General features: G+C 41.8%; 1 protein-coding gene and 1 long non-coding RNA gene across 3 annotated transcripts in view; one reads left to right on the forward strand and one right to left on the reverse strand.

Annotated features, from left to right (window-relative positions):
• Window positions 1-16,588, forward strand: part of LOC138996243 (uncharacterized) — a 251,841-nt gene that overhangs the window by 165,061 nt on the left and 70,192 nt on the right. The window lies entirely within an intron of this gene.
• Window positions 2,419-16,588, reverse strand: part of PROX1 (prospero homeobox 1) — a 52,446-nt gene continuing 38,276 nt past the window's right edge. The window contains exon 6 of the mRNA XM_070397252.1: window positions 2,419-8,019. Coding sequence (XP_070253353.1) covers window positions 7,834-8,019 — 186 coding nt within the window. The 3' untranslated portion in view covers window positions 2,419-7,833. The remainder of the gene's footprint in view (window positions 8,020-16,588) is intronic.

A 16,588-nucleotide genomic window follows, 5' to 3' on the forward strand; every position in this document is an offset into this window, starting at 1 on the left:
AACTTGTTTTTTTTATTTTATTTTTTTACATAAGGATCCTACCAAGTCAACATGGCGGCTGCAATAATTCTAAGAGTCCTTTAGCTTTTTATAATTCTTTCCGTCCCCCTGACGCTCAAGGGTTAAGTGACTTACTTTGGTTTCCCCGGGTGAGCCCATAAAGATCTTAGAAATAGACTGATCAGAGGCAGTATTTCTTTGACACCCAGAGCAGTGCTCTCTTGATTCTTTTTAATTTAGTTTAAAAAGTTAGCCTTCTGGTTTTTACCCCAGTGTCTTGAATCTCCCTGCAGAGAGTTACGTTGTTGGTGAAGGCGGTGGAGCACCATTTCTTTCTTCAATAATCTTTCATAATTTTGCTTAGGCATCATGTCGACTACTTTCCAAAATTTCTAAAATCAGATGTTTTCTTTTACATCTGCTTCCCTTGTATTTTATGCCCCTCGAAACATAGGAGTGTTCACACCCCCCGAAACCTGGTGATAACATGCAAATATTTGATGTTTTCCTCTGATTTTTATTCAGGAGCCTCTATCCGTCACCTCAGTATGTATCAGTAAGTTCATTTTGAAAATGCAGTAATTTTAAATTGTCTTTAAGAAAAACTTGTAAATCATTTATGATGAAAAGTGAAGAGAAGAGTGAACAAAACCAGTCCTTTCTTTACTATGAGCTTGTGAAGCTTACACTTTGAAGAACATCACATACCTGGTGGACAGGTGTGGGGAAAGGTGTGTGGCCAGGGTTCAGGTCAGTGTTGAGAATGGTGCCTACGTTATTTTAGACCCGTGCCGTCAGATAATTTGGTCAATTATGTGAAGCTACATTTATAATAAACCTCCTAAACAGGAAACAGTACCACCTGCTGTAACTTCTTAGTGATTTAGTCACTACCTGGATGACCCAATCTGTTCTAGAGCAGATCAGTATGAACTAAGTACAGAAGATGGCGTCTCCCTTTCAAGAGCAGGTGTATGTGTGGGGGGGAGAGGGCGGGAGGTGGGGGGAGGGTAGAGGGAGATTCCTTTTTTTCCTCCAATCAGGGAATAAACATGTTGGGATAGGAGGGACATAGGCATGCTCTTCTGAATAATTTACTTAGGAAGACTGGAATTTAAATTTGTGCCATTGGCCGAAGCCGGTTTGGCTCAGTGGATGGAGCGTCGGACTGCGGACTGAAGGGTCCCGGGTTCGATTCCGGTCAAGGGCATGTATCTGGGTTGCGGGCACATCTCCAGTGGGAGATGTGCAGGAGGCAGCTGGTCGATGTTTCTCTCTCATCGATGTTTCTAGCTCTCTGTCTCTCTCCCTTCCTCTCTGTGAAAAATCAATAAAATATATTTAAAAAAAAAAAAAAAAAAAAAAATTTGTGCCATTGATAGAAAAAGAGCTGAAAGTGGAAAAATACTGTTATAACTTAATAGTTTTGATAATGCATTGATTCTAAGCATCCTCGTGTATAACAGGGTCAAATGTAAAGTTTTCATCATGTAGGTGAAAGCAAAAGAAGAAATCTGAAAGATTGAGACCTAATCTACAAAACTGTGATAGACAGAAAGGGAGGTGCAGCTGTGAACAGTGTAGTAACAGTCAATCTAAGGCGCAGTGATTTCTGCTAATTCTTCACGTTTCCCATTTGCTGTGCTTTTTAAACCACAGCAAAAGAGATAAAGATTTTTTTAAAATCCTCCCCTGAGAATATGTGTATTTTTTTCAACTGATTTTTAGAGAGAGAGAAAGAGAGAAAAGAGAGAAACATCAATGTGAGAGAGAAACATTGATAGGTGGCCTCCTGAATGCTCTCCGAATGGGGATCGAACTCACAGCCTATGCAAGTGCGGGACGATGCTTCAGCCAACTGAGCCACCTAGCCAGGGCAATAAAGGAAATTTTAAAAAAGCCATACAGCCGATGTTCTTGGTATAAATCATGCTGCCAATTGTGTCCAAAGGAACACGTTAGAAAGGCTTTGATGTTTTACATTAGTACTTAGTTCTGAGTTCATCCAGAGTAGAAACAAGTTCTCACTCCCCATATTTCAAGTAACGTATTTGCCATCTTGTGACTTTTAAGAACATCTTCTCTTGTCCTTCGAATCATTAGACATTAGCGATTGAACTGGTTTTAGCTCACATCGTTTGGAGCCAAAGCCGTTGCTGTTTTTAAATTTTGAGGGACAGTTAAGTCTGTGAGAAGAGGTCTCAGAGACACATCTAGCCAGTTGCTACAAGGGTACAGGAAAGGTCATTCCTAGGAGCTGCGAGCATGATGCTAGGCTTGTGTAATGAAGAACTGCAATGAAAGGGAACGTCCACAATAGATCTTACAGTCACAGCTAGCCCCTTGTCCTACAATTCGACACAGGTCCAAAAAGTAAAATCACATGTTTTGACAAAAATCAGACGGCACTGAGCTTGTAATGTATATTTTATTTTGCACAAGCTTGCATATATACTGCACATACATTCAGTTTAAGAGAAGATGGAAGGCACACAAGGCAATTGGACTACTGTATCCTTTAAGTGGTACAAAGAAAAGGTAAAAGTTTGGAGAGTATACAAAAGCTTAAAACACACAAAGTAAAACCCCCCTCCCCCCAACAACTGTTTATCTCCTGTTTTAAAATTTAGTAGCTGCCAAACTAAATTTTTTTTTTACTTTTACTTTAAAATCAATTGTCTACTGCACCTTTTTATTTTCTTTTTAATATGGACAGGGAGTCTCATTTTTTTAAAATCATATCAATTAATATTACAGTACATCCTTGGTAATACAAAAAATTGTACACCTTCATCAAATAAATTAGGATAAATTAAACCAATAAATTATGCAAAGTCTTCAGAACAATAGACAACAACAAAAATCCACAATTGAAATTGCCTCTAGCTAAAAAAAAAAATAATTGACTTTATCAATTCAGTTATTGTACTATATTCAAATCAAAGGATCTTTATTACAAAAAAAAAGAGCTTAATAATGCTATTTACAACATATTGCTAAATAATATAAAGGCAGTGTTTTGTCACGGTTTATACTATATACATATGAGAAATGGCTGGGACAGTTTCGGGAAAGCCACAACCTTTGATTCTTCCAGGTAGTGCTGAGACCAACCCCAAACACATTTGTTTCTCTAATTCTCATTTTGAAGTGGTAATATACAATTTTAAAATACTATTCCCCCCTGATGTGGAGGATCGCAATATTTTAAAAATACAGAATGGATACCTTTTCACAAAAGAAGGCCAGTCTGTTTCCCTTTTCTGCTCATGTTTGTGCATTTGGGGGAGGGTGTCAGATTTGAAAGAGGGCTCAGCAGAAAAGACTCGGAGCCCAAATGCTTTCAGATTCTGTTATATTCTGAGAAGGATAATTATAAGAAGATGCAAAGGTTGAATACCAGTTTTGATCCCAGCTCTGACGATGAGCATTTCAGCTTTCGTCTCAGGGAAGGTTTACAACCGACAGGTCTACAGAAAACAAAGCCGCATTTCCTTCAACATAACATTTAAGTGCAATACAGTAACCGCTTACTCATATCAACCAGTTACATTCTCTTAAGGGGAGCTTTTGGAAAACAGTGCTTCTTGTAATTTGCAAACACAGAGTTTGTACCAGAAGGGAAACCTTGTACTATTCACACCAATGAATATTCTATAATATACATGGCAAAGGATTTGCTCTGTCCTCACATGTACACTGCTTCTTTCAGGGGAGTCTATAAACCGCTTTTTCTTTGATGAATTTGATAGTTCCTAGGGGTCATTTTCTTTTTCAAGCCCCCAAATGTTCAGCTTTATGACTTCATATTAGACTGCATGTGTGTGTATGCGTGTGTGTGTGTAGGGGGAGGGGTTACTTACTATATGTCTTCATGTACATAGAAAATAAATTTCATAAATTTACAGAAATGGCATCACCCTTGCCCTTGACATCTGATGAAAGAGACTGTTATCTTTTAAAAGTAGAGAGCAGGATTTTCAAGAATGCTTTCAACTGTCTATACAGTCGCTGTAGTGTTCGTAATAAATTCAACAGATGTTGTGAGAATGTAGTTATTTATTAAAATCTCATGTCTTACGTAACAACAGCCATGAGGTTAAATATTTACATTGCTTTATAAAAGTTCCCCTCTTGCTTTTTGTTTTGCTTATTTTTTGTTTTGTTTTTAAAATTCTTAAAAATGATAGTCACCCACATCCCTAGCACAGCAACAGAGATTCTCAAACATAAAACACTTTAATTAAATAATACTCGGAGGCACAAAGCAAACTTCAGGAAAATGTGGGTGAGCGTTTCCTTAAATAATTACTACATTCTACCAGCTTCCACATTGCTTTACCACTTAATGAGAAACATCCTCATCAAACAGCCGGAGATACAGTAAGAATTAAATGTTTCGTTGATGCAAATAGAACGTTCTTTTCACAAACATAACAAATGTCTAAAATAGGTCCTTAAATCTAGATAGGAAAAGGTAAGCTTTCCACTTCACACGCATATATATATATATATATGTATATTTTACATGTGTGTATATGTGTGCATGTATGTGTTCTTATGCTCACACATCTGCACACACATATATAGCACATGGTATGAAATATTGCTTCTATACTACTTTTCATTAGGCTAAGAAAACACAAGATTTGCACCACAGTTACAAAAAATTGGCTTCTACAAGAATTTTCAAAACTCGAATGCTGCTCAAACAATTGAGGAAAAAATAATTTGCGGTATCAAACTGTTCTAAAAATTCTCTTCTTCAAAAACGTATTCTCCCGCTTTATTTTAAAAAGACACAAAATATGCATAGCTATCAACGTTATGTCAAACAGCCAGAAAAAAAAATCTAGTGTTTATTGCAGCTGTAGTAATTGGAAATAAAAGAAGATGAAATCGAAAGCCACGGAAGGCACAAGAACAATTGTACTTGTGGGGAAAAACTGGTATTTTGAAGGATTTTAAAAATCCCCCCGCTGGTGCATTTTAGTTCTAGGCACAGACTATAACCTCAAGTGTAAATGCAAAAATAATTTAGCAGAAAACAAGTGCTAGTGTGGTTTTTCAACATGGACTTTAGACTTTTGTTTCCTATGCAAACTGTCCCTCATCCTTCGCCATCCCACCATAGAAAGTTAACTTTCTCCCTAGTAACCAATTTAGTTGAGCTAGAGTTGAAAGATAGTGGTTTGAAAAATCAAAACTATTAAATAGGAGTTTTGACTGACAGGTTTTTGCCATTTTCCAATGCACTTGGAGGCACAAGATTCTACAGTTGTAAAAGGGGGAAAATCACCTAAAAGCGTAGTGAACCAATTCTATTTTCAAAACAATGAGGTGAGTTTATCCTCATGCTGCAATTTCTACTCCGAAATAATTTCTATGCCTCAGTGAACACTGAGAGGATATCGTTGGTAAGCGCATTGACATTTGGTTGTGAACATACAGTTTTGCTTAATTTGGCTATTTAAATTAGAGAGGCAGGAGAGAATACTACTAAAAACCCAACTCTGGAATCAATACTGAATTTGCCCCAGCTCCAGAAGATCCTAGCAAGCTGACTACATAGGTGAATACCCTAGCCTAGGGTTTTGCCTTTTACCTTGCAAATGGCAATGCCTTATTGATATGAATTCCATGGAACAGCCAAGACCCAGGGGTATCTGATGTGAACAGTGCAAGTCACACTCTTTCACATGAAACGAGGCAAAGGAGCGTGACCGAGGGTTGACAATGCTTCCCTACTTTGTGCTGATTGGATTTGTTGTTGTTGGTTTTTGGTTTGCATTTTATTCCAAGGTAATGATTACCTGAACATTTTTTTTTTTCTCCTCCAGAGCAAACTGGGACAAGAACACATGGGAACTGATGGCTCTGTGTGCCTTGTGGAGGGGAGAGTGAGCTGGGCGGTGTGCTTAGCTGTGGGTGGTGCTCCAGCCCATGTCACTTCATGCTGTCCACCGGTGAGAGTGGCTTAGTCCCCTCAGTGGTGCAGGCCATCACAGGACTGGGCTGTTTAATTTAAAGTCAGCAGGTTTTAAGGCTCTGTGCTGACAGTAACTGCCTTCATACATTCCTGTCCATCAGCAGAATTTATAAACGACGCTAAATTACAGCGTTTGGGTCAGCTAGTTAGTCACGTGGGTCAACCTGCATTCTCCAAAGTAAAATGTATTTTTATAAAAATGGAGGATAAATTGGTATTTATGTTCTGTATGATCTAAGTATCTGGCTTGTTACTGTGTCATTTTTGGAGGTGTGTATCAAATGACCTAAGGGGAGGGAAGGTTCTGAAAACAAAACAAAACAAAACAAAAAACCAACTACTGAATGAACAAGGAATTCTTACTGCATCTGCACACAAAACCCATCTAACAAAACAAGTGTGAATGCCACACAAATTCTTAAGAGCAAGTATGGGACGTTGCACGCCTTTGAAAAACTGGAAAAAGGAGAAAAAGAAAAAAGAAGAGAACCACTGAAGAAAGCATAAAATAGCAGCCAGCTTTCTTATGTGTGCTGAAATTGTGTCTTTTGGGTCAACCCCCAAACTTTGCTATGCTACCCACTCTTCTCACATTTTGGTCAATATTAGCTTCTTAATTAGAAGAGACTTTATCCATTGCTCTGAAATGCTATACCTAAAATGAAGACACACTTAATTACACTGTCACCACTGTGCCTATCCATCAGGGTAGTGTGGAATTGTACATGAAAACGGATAATTCTCATCTGGGCTCCTCTCAGGAGGTGAAGAGCAACTCATCTAACGGCTGTCAACAAACTTCTCGTGTAGGCAGAAATTTTATGGTCACATTGGGACGTCCTTTATTCCTTACTATAGAAAACTATTCAGAAAATAGTATTTTTGGGGGGATGGGGGAGTGTTAAATATTATACAGAAATAATCATTCTCTTAAGCATATGAACAAAGTTGAGCAAAGAATACGTGTGAAACTTATGTGCCTTTTAATATCTGAAGCAAGATAAATAGAAAAATGATAAGTTCTAGGGCTTTTTCTCTATGAAGAATGATATAGATTCACTTACTATGAAGAAGAACCTGTGGTAAAATTTAGAGAGGATCGTGGGTAAATTTCCAGTCTCATCTTGAAAGAGTCAGTTTGGTGCAAAACTGTTCTGTCTCCTTAAGAAATGGGTACTAGTTTGGGGTGTTTGCCATGTCTCTTAGGAAAGACTTGACAGTAGTGATTATTTTTCTTTTCTAAGTTTGGCCTTTTTGCAATACTTTTGAGAAGTCAGCTGCTCATCTGCCATTGGCTTTTTTAAAAAAAACACACAAAAAAAAACACATGTCATCAAAAGCTACTGAGTTCAAACCAAACAATAGATTGAAGTTCACGAAGTGGTTTCATTGAGTTTTCTGACCTTCTTAGCAGAAAAAAACTAGAGACACACACTGTAGCATTGCTGTGTCATGAGTTTCCCTCCGCCAACCGCCATTCACAATACAGCATCAGCCAAGCAGAAGCACCGCTCACCAGTGCCCTTCCATGTTAATGTAGACTTTACACGTGTCAACATTCCTCTTTTCCCTGAAAATTAACCCTATTTTAAGTCTCCCAATGTTAAGGGCCTTGGGCAAAAGTAAACGGAAGGCAGAAGGAAAATAGCCATCCCCTTGCAAGTGGAAAACAAAAAAAAAAAAAATGAGAGGAAGATGATGAGGAGGAATTACCAGCTGATTTCATAACCTATCCATGCCTCCCAGACACATACATATATGAAATCAAAACCTAGACACTTATAACTTGGACATCCAAAGGGGACTGCTACTATTCATACATTCGGAAAGAGTTGTTGAAATTTCTACTCATGAAGCAGCTCTTGTAGGCAGTTCGGGGATTTGAAAATCTCAGGGACTTCGCTGTCCAGCTTGCAGATGACCTTGTATATGGCCTTCTTCCAGGAAGGATCAACATCTTTGCCTGCAATAATGGCATTGAAAAACTCCCGTAATGTGATCTGCGCAACTTCCAGGAATCTCTCTGGAACCTGCTGATACAAGGAGACAATGGCGTTAATAAAGTTTTCAGTTTCAAGTCTCCAGTTCTTCAAAGGAAACGGAGCTAAGTTCTTTCTTTCAGAAGGGGGCTTACATGGCACCTGCATTTTCTAAAAATGGCCGGCCTCTCTTCTCTTATGCAAAGGCGTTATATATAGAAGCATTGTAATGGGGGGGGGGGGGGCGTTTGAGGGTGACAGCTTTGTAGAGGTTTAGGAAGAGACTTGTGCCAAGGATGCATGCCGACCTGTTGAAAAGCTAGGATTCTATTGCGAATGTTAGGGCAGGACAAGGGGACACGCGGTTGGAATTCCTCACTTCATTAAGTAGGTGTGTTCCAGAAGCAAGTCTCCGACCCATCTGTCAGAATGTGAATCGGGTTTCCTTTTGATTTCCGTTATGAAAACAAAATATGTTCTCATAAGTAGAATAATAAATAATTGGCCTTTGATAGGAAATGAACCCAAGCCCTAGCCGGTTTGACTCAGTGCATAGAGCATCAGCCTGAAGACTAAAGGGTCCCAGGTTCAATTCTGGCCAAGGGCACATGCCTGGGTTATGGGCTTGATCCCCAGTGGGGGACATACAGGAGGCAGCTGATCAATGATTCACTCTCATCATTGATGTTTCTATCTCTCTCTCCCTCTCCCTCTCCCTTCCTCTCTGAAATATATATATATATAATCTCCAAGAAAACCAAAATTTCTGTGTCAGAGGATTGGCTCAAATGCTAACTTGTTTATTAAAATGCTAACTTGTACTATCAAGTAATATACATACAAAAAGGAGTAAGATGATAACATTAACGCTGAGTCCCAAAATATGAAGTTTGTAATGAATCCTAAAAATTACACATCAGAAAATACTTTACTTTCAGATTAGAATTGCTCCATAAGAGACTAGTTTATGCAGGTGATAAAAATAATAAAAACTAACATTTTTGGAGTGCTTATTATGTGTCAGGCACCGTGTTATGAACTAAATGCGAATTATGTCAGTCAGCTCCCCAACATCTTTATGTGCTGTTATTATACCCATTTTATGGTGAGAAAGCTGAGGCTCACCGAGATCCAGAGAATTGTTCCAAGTCATTATACTCCAAGGCAAACATTCTCCAAATATTCTTTGTAGAATCCCTAATTTTTAATCCTTTCTTTCACAGCAATTAGTGTGTGTGTGTATATATATATACATATATTGTGTGTGTGTGTGTGTGTGTGTGAGTGTATGTGTCGAGTGTGAGCTTAACTTTTTTTTTAATAGTCTGACTTCTTGTCTAGGGAAAGGAGTAGCTATTGATGCACTTAGTATTCTAAAGCATGGCCTATCTCTCCCTACACCAAGATAATGGATTCACAGAATCTTCCCAGGAACTCATAATTTTCCGAGTATACACTGACACTCAGTAGATCTCTTTTAGTGGGGTCCTTCTGCATTCCTGTATTTTATTTTTACAGTAAGAGCAAACATATGAGGAAGTCCATGCCCTGTGGTTGTACATGTAGACAGATCTGTCTACACATGTAAGAGGAAAAAGATTTTCATCTCAGTTCAGACATGCCACTTAAAAAAACAAAAGGGACATAATACCCTGTTGAACATATTTGATCCTTTTCTCTCCATCTTTCCCAATTTGGGCAATGGACATTTCTGTAATTGATAGGAACTGTTCAAGAAAACTAGTAGGATAACCATTTTTTAAACATTTAAAATCAGACAAAGAAGTTCAGTGCTTCCAATGGTAAGTCACTTGTCCTTTGAAAGAAACCTAATACTTCCCCAGGGCGTGGAAATAGGCTCCCAGCTAGGGCTGATCTAGAAAAAGTGAGAATTTTTCCCAAAGACACACACACTGGCCAGTTTCTCAGGACAGTTCCCAACGCTTCCTGGAAAACCAATAAGACACAACCTTGTCCCCCATCAATGTGAAAACCCCATCTACCCCAATGGCCATTCCCTGCTGCGAAGTCACCTGGATTTTCTACAGAACTTTGGTGATTTTCCCTCAGATCTCCTGCATATACTAGTACATGAGTATCTGTGGGACGGGAGGGGCCAGGAGGAGAGATTAGCACTCCCACTCACCTTAGACTAAGTAAAAAGTCATTAAGCAGTTTTGCTGAGTACTCTCCCTTCTTCCCCCAACGATAATCCTTCCCATTTGATCAGATGGGCATTGCTGAGAGAGGGAATCTGGCTGGAGAACAGTTAGGCAGCACAGCTACCCACTCTAACTACTTGGTTTGGGAGCTGTTAGCCAAATGCTGCAGAAACATAATCATAGGCATTTATTAAAATAAACATTTCAAGAAGTGTGGTGTTACTGGCCATTGGCAACAGAGCCACGACGAAGATCTATGTTCCTTGAACACACAGGGTTGCACATGCATGGATTGGAGAGAGCTGTGATTACAGAAGGTATGGCAGCTGCTCCAGGGCAGGACAGAGAAGGCTGGAAGCCCCGCCCACTCCCAGGACTCCACAGGAGGTCCGGGGAGCCAAGGGCCAAGGGGGCAGGGGCACTGTTTAAGAGGAAGGAGAGATATCTACAATAGCCTCAGCATTGGAGGAGTAAGGAAGGAGTAGTTCTAGGGTTTGCATAAGAACAAATAAAAGTAACTTCTTTGGTGGGGGGGCCTCCACCTTACTGTTCTTCTCATTTGCCATGCTTGTTGATGGTTTTCAAGGCTTTTATCCTGTGGTAAACATTCATTTTTTTTTTTTTTTGGTAGTATTCTTGGGCTGTCCTTTAACACCTTTTGTATCTGTCTTGATGTTACTTAACTTCCTTCCTACTTATAACTAGTTGTAATGAATTTATCATAAGATGTCTTTAGAAAAAAAGAGCCATGGTTTCTATTCTGCACATCCCCCACAATGCTTAGCAGTGCTCTTTTGAAAAGTCTTTGATATATAGTTCATAATGAGATCTTGCCTATTGCTTTAGCATCACACTTATCTTCTCACCCAATACTTAAGGAATTTGTCAAATAAGATGGAATTTAAAGAGTTGGAATAGATCTCAGAAATCATAATTGCACAGATGAAGAAACTATGAGCTGAAGAAATTATGCAATTAAGTTGTGCAGGTGTCTTTCCATTAAACCATGTTGGTTCCTTTTTAATGCATTTTTGTTATTACTACTTATTTGAGGCATCAAAACCTTGACAAACTGTGGCTCTATGATTGAGAAAAACCACGTAAGAGTTAGTAACTTAAAATAAGTGGGAATGGTACCAAAGATCCCAGGAGGGGACTTCAGTTTTGGGTTTATGTTTGGGAAGGGATGAAATGCTTTGCTAATTTAGTGTTTGCTTTGAGACAATACTCATACAACGAATTGGGCGAGATAAAATAAAGTTATAATGAGACCTGTTAATACTAGCGCAATTAATCGTTTTTTCTTTTTGTGGCTCCAGAGAGGTAAACTGATGGGTAGCAACTAATCTTCCAAAAGAGTGGGAAGGAATTCCACCTTCAGGTAGAAATATCACCCATGAATAAAAGAGACCCTTACCTCTCCAATAGAAAATTCTCCCAACTCCATTTAACAGAGTAATTTGGGGGGTTACTTTCTGATTTTGGGGGGGTACCTTAGTGATAATGTCCATATTTTTCTGTACCTCTTCACACCTAATGGATTTCCAATCACTAATAAACATCTGCAGAAAATCCCTTAGTGACAAGTAATCCCTTATCTCGGTTTCTTTTAATAGAACCCAACAATGTGCAGAATGAACCCTAGAGTATCTCCTCAGCATCAGGTGGCAACAGTCAATCAAGCCCCAGGAATGCAAGACAATGCAGGCTGCTGGGAGGGGGGAGGGAAGGCCATGCCTTTGGACATGCCACAGGGGAAAAACAAAAGGCTTCCAAAGTCTCTGGCTGGGACTCGGAGGCTATTGTGGGAGCTGCTGAGATGAGTGTTCTTCAGGAGAGGAGAGTGGAAACTTTGCTCTGATAAAAGGCATCCCAATATAGGAGCCTCACCCCACATGGTCTTGCCTCTCCTTGCCTTGATATTCGGAGGAGAATACTATCGCCATGAGGTACTTGAAGGCACTCAAAAATGTGAAGGGGCTGGCTAGCAGCATCTACCAATTTCATCACAATTGTTTGTGCTTGAGTCTCCTCACAGCAAAAGAGGGCCCTGTGGTCTTTGATGAAATGGGGAAAATAGGAAGATGTTTTTAAGTCTTCTCAGTCAGTGGCAGGGTTATGTGCATGAGCACACATGGGCGCGCACACACACACACACACACACACGTGCACATGCACACACGGTGTGTTGGGTGGGTGGTTATTTTGCACCTCTTCTTTTTACTTTATTTTTATTTATTTTTTATCAGAATGAGTGTCAAAGACACATTTCCCCCCAGTCTTCCTCCTCCTCTTCCCAGTTGCTTTACCTTCAAGGATGATTTGTTTTATTAAACTGACTGTCCCCAGCCTCTGCAGTACATAATAAAAGCCTGACATAGCAGGCTGCCTGCCTTCTGTGTCCTGCAGACACTCATCATAAGTGTCAGGACATACCAAGGTTAGCGGTCACTGAAAGTGTGCTCGCTGGCCCAAACCTTGCCAGACGCTCTTGGCAGCTGAATGAATGTCACAGAGAATAGAAGGGGAATTAGAAAGGTTAAAAAGAAGACAGCCTCTCCTATTTTCTGGACAGAGAAGCTGATTTTTCACACCTTTGAAACGTCCACAAGCTCATCCATCGGCCCCTTGCAGGGGACCTAACCCTTGCCCCTTGCACAGCTCCCCGTAGACACCTCTCCCTCCTCAGTCCCCTTAAAAAAATGGTCCACTGGCCCAATTTCATCAGTGAAATGATCTTTGCTAGAAATGGACAGAAAACAAACCAGGCATATACCTCTCTCCCTAGCCCCTCCCCAATGACCAACGACAACAAGAGCTTGTCTAGCTCATCAATACATTGCAATCTAATCAAAGGAGATCATCTTTTAAACTATTGTTTTGCTTTCAAACCTACCTGAATGGGGAAATGGAAAAGGAGACCTATGTATGGGCTGGAGCAGCTAACTGATGGGGAAGTAAAATGCTGGCTAGTATCGGGGTGAATTAGTTTGTGTGTGGATTTTCTTTCTTCCTCCTCCTCCGTTTTTTTTTTTTAATACTATAAAAGGGCAATAAAATGCTGACTGTCAGAAGACAATGTCAAGGAGAAAAGGGTACTGGTATTTTGGATACTCTTCACTGCTCGCCTTGGAGAGAGAGTTATTCTTGTCACAAACCCTTTTGTCTGCATCTGCTGACTGCTTGCCTGTAGCCAGCAGCATACTTTAACTGTTTTGTCACCTCCTAACATCACATGCATCAGCTGTTGGGCTTTTGTTATGGGTATTGTAGAACTAATCCGCTGTGGCTGTTCTACTGTGCAGTAAATAAAACAGAAACGGGCTTCTCAGACAATTCTGCATGAATATTTCAGATGGCTTCACAACTCCGATTCACAAAATCAAATAAATAAATAACTCCCGCCGCCCCCCTCCCAGCCTCGACCCACACACAGAAACAAAACCCCTCCAACCAGGCCCAGATGCCTCCAAGTCCCCGGCATTGAAGGCCCTGACTGGAGCCTTCAAGCAATTGTTTCAGTGAAGTTGAAAGAACAGCGCTTTGGAAACTTCCACACCCCGCCATGCATCTTGATCCTGAGAGTTAGACACAGCTCATTCTGAAAACGGGGTACGCGGCTGTGAAAATCTGGGGAGCGCCTTTTCCCCTTGGGCTTTCTGGGTCGGGGGGAGCCTAATGCCATCAGAAATCTATAGTTGGAGTTCCTCGTCCGACTGCCTTTATTGTTTCCATGTGCATTTTCTTCCCTTCCGCTCATCTGCCAGGAGTCAGAGGAAGATGCTCACGCGCCCAGTTCATCCCGAGGGCCTTTCTAGGTGTCTGACCTGTGCAGGAAGGAGCACAGAAGGAGAAGGAGACCCCGGGGCTGGGTTTTTCAAAGGAAAACACACCAGGAACCCTCTGACAGCATAAATAATGGAGTGATCACACCCAAGGAGGCATTTTGCTCGGTGACTTCTGAGCATCCTTGGAGAAGTTAAAAGAGAACGGGCATGTGCCCGGGGATGCGTGCGCACACCCACGCGAAGATCCTTCCAGGGGAGAGAAAGTTGAAGTGCTTCCCCGAGCATTCATTCACCCTGGTGCGCACATGATCCCGCTAAGCAAACGCTCCCATCCCTGCTGTTTGTTAAGTAAATATTGATCAAGGAGAGACACATCTCCTGCGGGGGGTGGGGGTAAGTTGGGGACCTTACTGCAGACAGAGTGTACATGGATAAACTCAGATGGGTTGAGTAAGTCCTCACAGAGATATCAGATGAAAAGGAAAGAGCAGACTCCTTATGGTCGCTCCTCTCCACTGTCTTGCTCTCCCTGAATTCTCCTGCCAGAGGCAGAGAGAACGCATGGAGCTATGCTGCTCCTAAGGGTCTCCCTCCGCAGCCAAGCGTGCATTTACCCTGAGTGTACAGCCGGGGACCCACTGGCCCCTCAGAAGCGGGGAGGGGGGGGATGCAGGATGCTATCAGAGACGAATCCGGGTGATTGTGTCCCAAGGCCCCCTCATCACGGGGAAAGCTCAGGTGGGAAAGCAGGCATGACTACGCCTTGGGAAGCAGAAAACACCATCCGAACCGAAGGCGGTGGTTTGCATCTTTAAAGAAGAGCCCGATTCCTGGGAGGTGTTCCACTGTGATTAATGCATGTGCGCAGAGCAGCGTTTTGAGAGGTGCTCTGAGGAGGTTCGCTTGGCTGATTTTATTGGCCCAGCCAACAAGTTGAGAAAAGTTGCTTTGTGTTCCCAGAGTTTTATTTCGGTCATCTCACGATTGTGACTTGAAGCCCTGTCAAGGGCTGAATGGGCCTGGTGCTTCCCGGGGAAGGCCAGCTTTAAAATCATCTCTGGAGATTAGGTTTTGTGTCTAAAACATGGAGCACCACGGGCAAAGAGCGAGGTGTTATATTTAGGGCGCCCATCAAATGGCAACACAGCGCTTGCATTTTATGAGGACGCTCGCACGTACCTCTGGAAGGACTGGCATCACCCTCCAGGGCACTGGCTGCGAAGCCTCTCGCAGACGCCACCCACCACTGAGCTTCAGACTAAAGTCTCTTTCATTCTGATGCTTAGGCCGCATGCAGTTTTCGGGGACCTTACGGGGTCAGATGAATGTGATGCCCATGCAGTTTTAGGCCTATGAGTGGGCTCACTTCCTGGTTCCATGTTTGCTCCTTAAATATGTGAGGAGCAAATGCTTTTAGGAAGTCGCTAGAGTTCAAGGCTGTCCTTAAAAAACAAAACAGAACAACAACAAAAAAGAACCATAAAAAAAAAAAAAAAAAAAAAGCCACGTTTCTTCCGTCTAAGCAAAGGAACACATGGCAATAACAGTCTGTATCATTGTTTTTATAAACCTTCAAAAGAACAATGTTCTGTTGAGCGAAATTCAGTAGCATTCTGTAAACATTAATTTAAGGAAATCAATAGACCCAGTGAGCTAAAGCCATATTGCAAGATAAACTGGCCAGAGTGCCACTTCATCAAATAGATTTTCGTTTTCTCAGCTAGATAAAGACAGTTTCAAAACGGCGCAAACGTGTTGCAACCAAGGTTTGAGAAGTATGTGGCCTTCAAACAGTCTGCTTGTTCCTACTACAAAGCTGGATAAACATACTTTAAAAATGATAAGATGGCTCGGCATTGATTCGGCTCTCAATTTTTACAGATGGATTTCTTGGTTGTCTCACAGGAAAAGAACAAAACAAAAAACAACAACACACATGCATTCAGAATAGAAAACCGGACGTGGGAGAAGGAAGGGGTTAAATTGTCTTGAGAAAGGGAGCTCTGGGGGCCGTCAGTTGATGCCCGACTTTAAAAAAAGAAAGGAAGAAAGAAATCTTTATTCATGCTGACCTGATGGGCAACAGGCCTTCTTGCCAAAATCCAAAAGCCAAACTCTCTCGTGGGTTTGGGATCAGAGGTTTCAGCTGGTGGAAGCTGCTCCCGGTCTGTGGTCTGCGCGGGCCATGCAATGTCATGTTAATATGCTAGCGGGTGGGGGCGGGGAAGTCAGCCCAGGGAAAGGCTGGGGAAGGACATGAGCGAGCCCCGCACCACAGCCCCACGTTTCCCTCCACCAGACTGAAAGAGCTGCGGGGATCATTAGAAAAAGTGGCTGAAGGAAAACAGGTCTCTCCTTCTGCCCCCCACTGCAGGGACCTATAAGGCGCATGTATATTCCCAAGTTAGGCCACCTGACACCCCCCCAGGGCCCCACCCGCCCTTACCCATGCCGGCAGAGTAGCAACCAGACGGCCCACTGGAGGGAACACAATAAAAGGAATGAACAGTCGCATGGAAACTGCGAGGAGGGAGGGTAAGGATCTACCTTGAGTGGATGGTGGGACTCCATGAAAAAGGATCCCAGGAAGTGGACTCTGGTCTGTGTGTGGGCAGGGGAGGCCGCGCCTGGCCATCACCACTTGGGCCGGGCCCTGAGGATTTTCTTGGT

Source organism: Myotis yumanensis, unplaced genomic scaffold (assembly GCF_028538775.1).
Source record: "Myotis yumanensis isolate MYYU_CA2020_CCGP unplaced genomic scaffold, mMyoYum1.0.hap1 SCAF_17, whole genome shotgun sequence".
NCBI lineage: Eukaryota > Metazoa > Chordata > Mammalia > Chiroptera > Vespertilionidae > Myotis > Myotis yumanensis.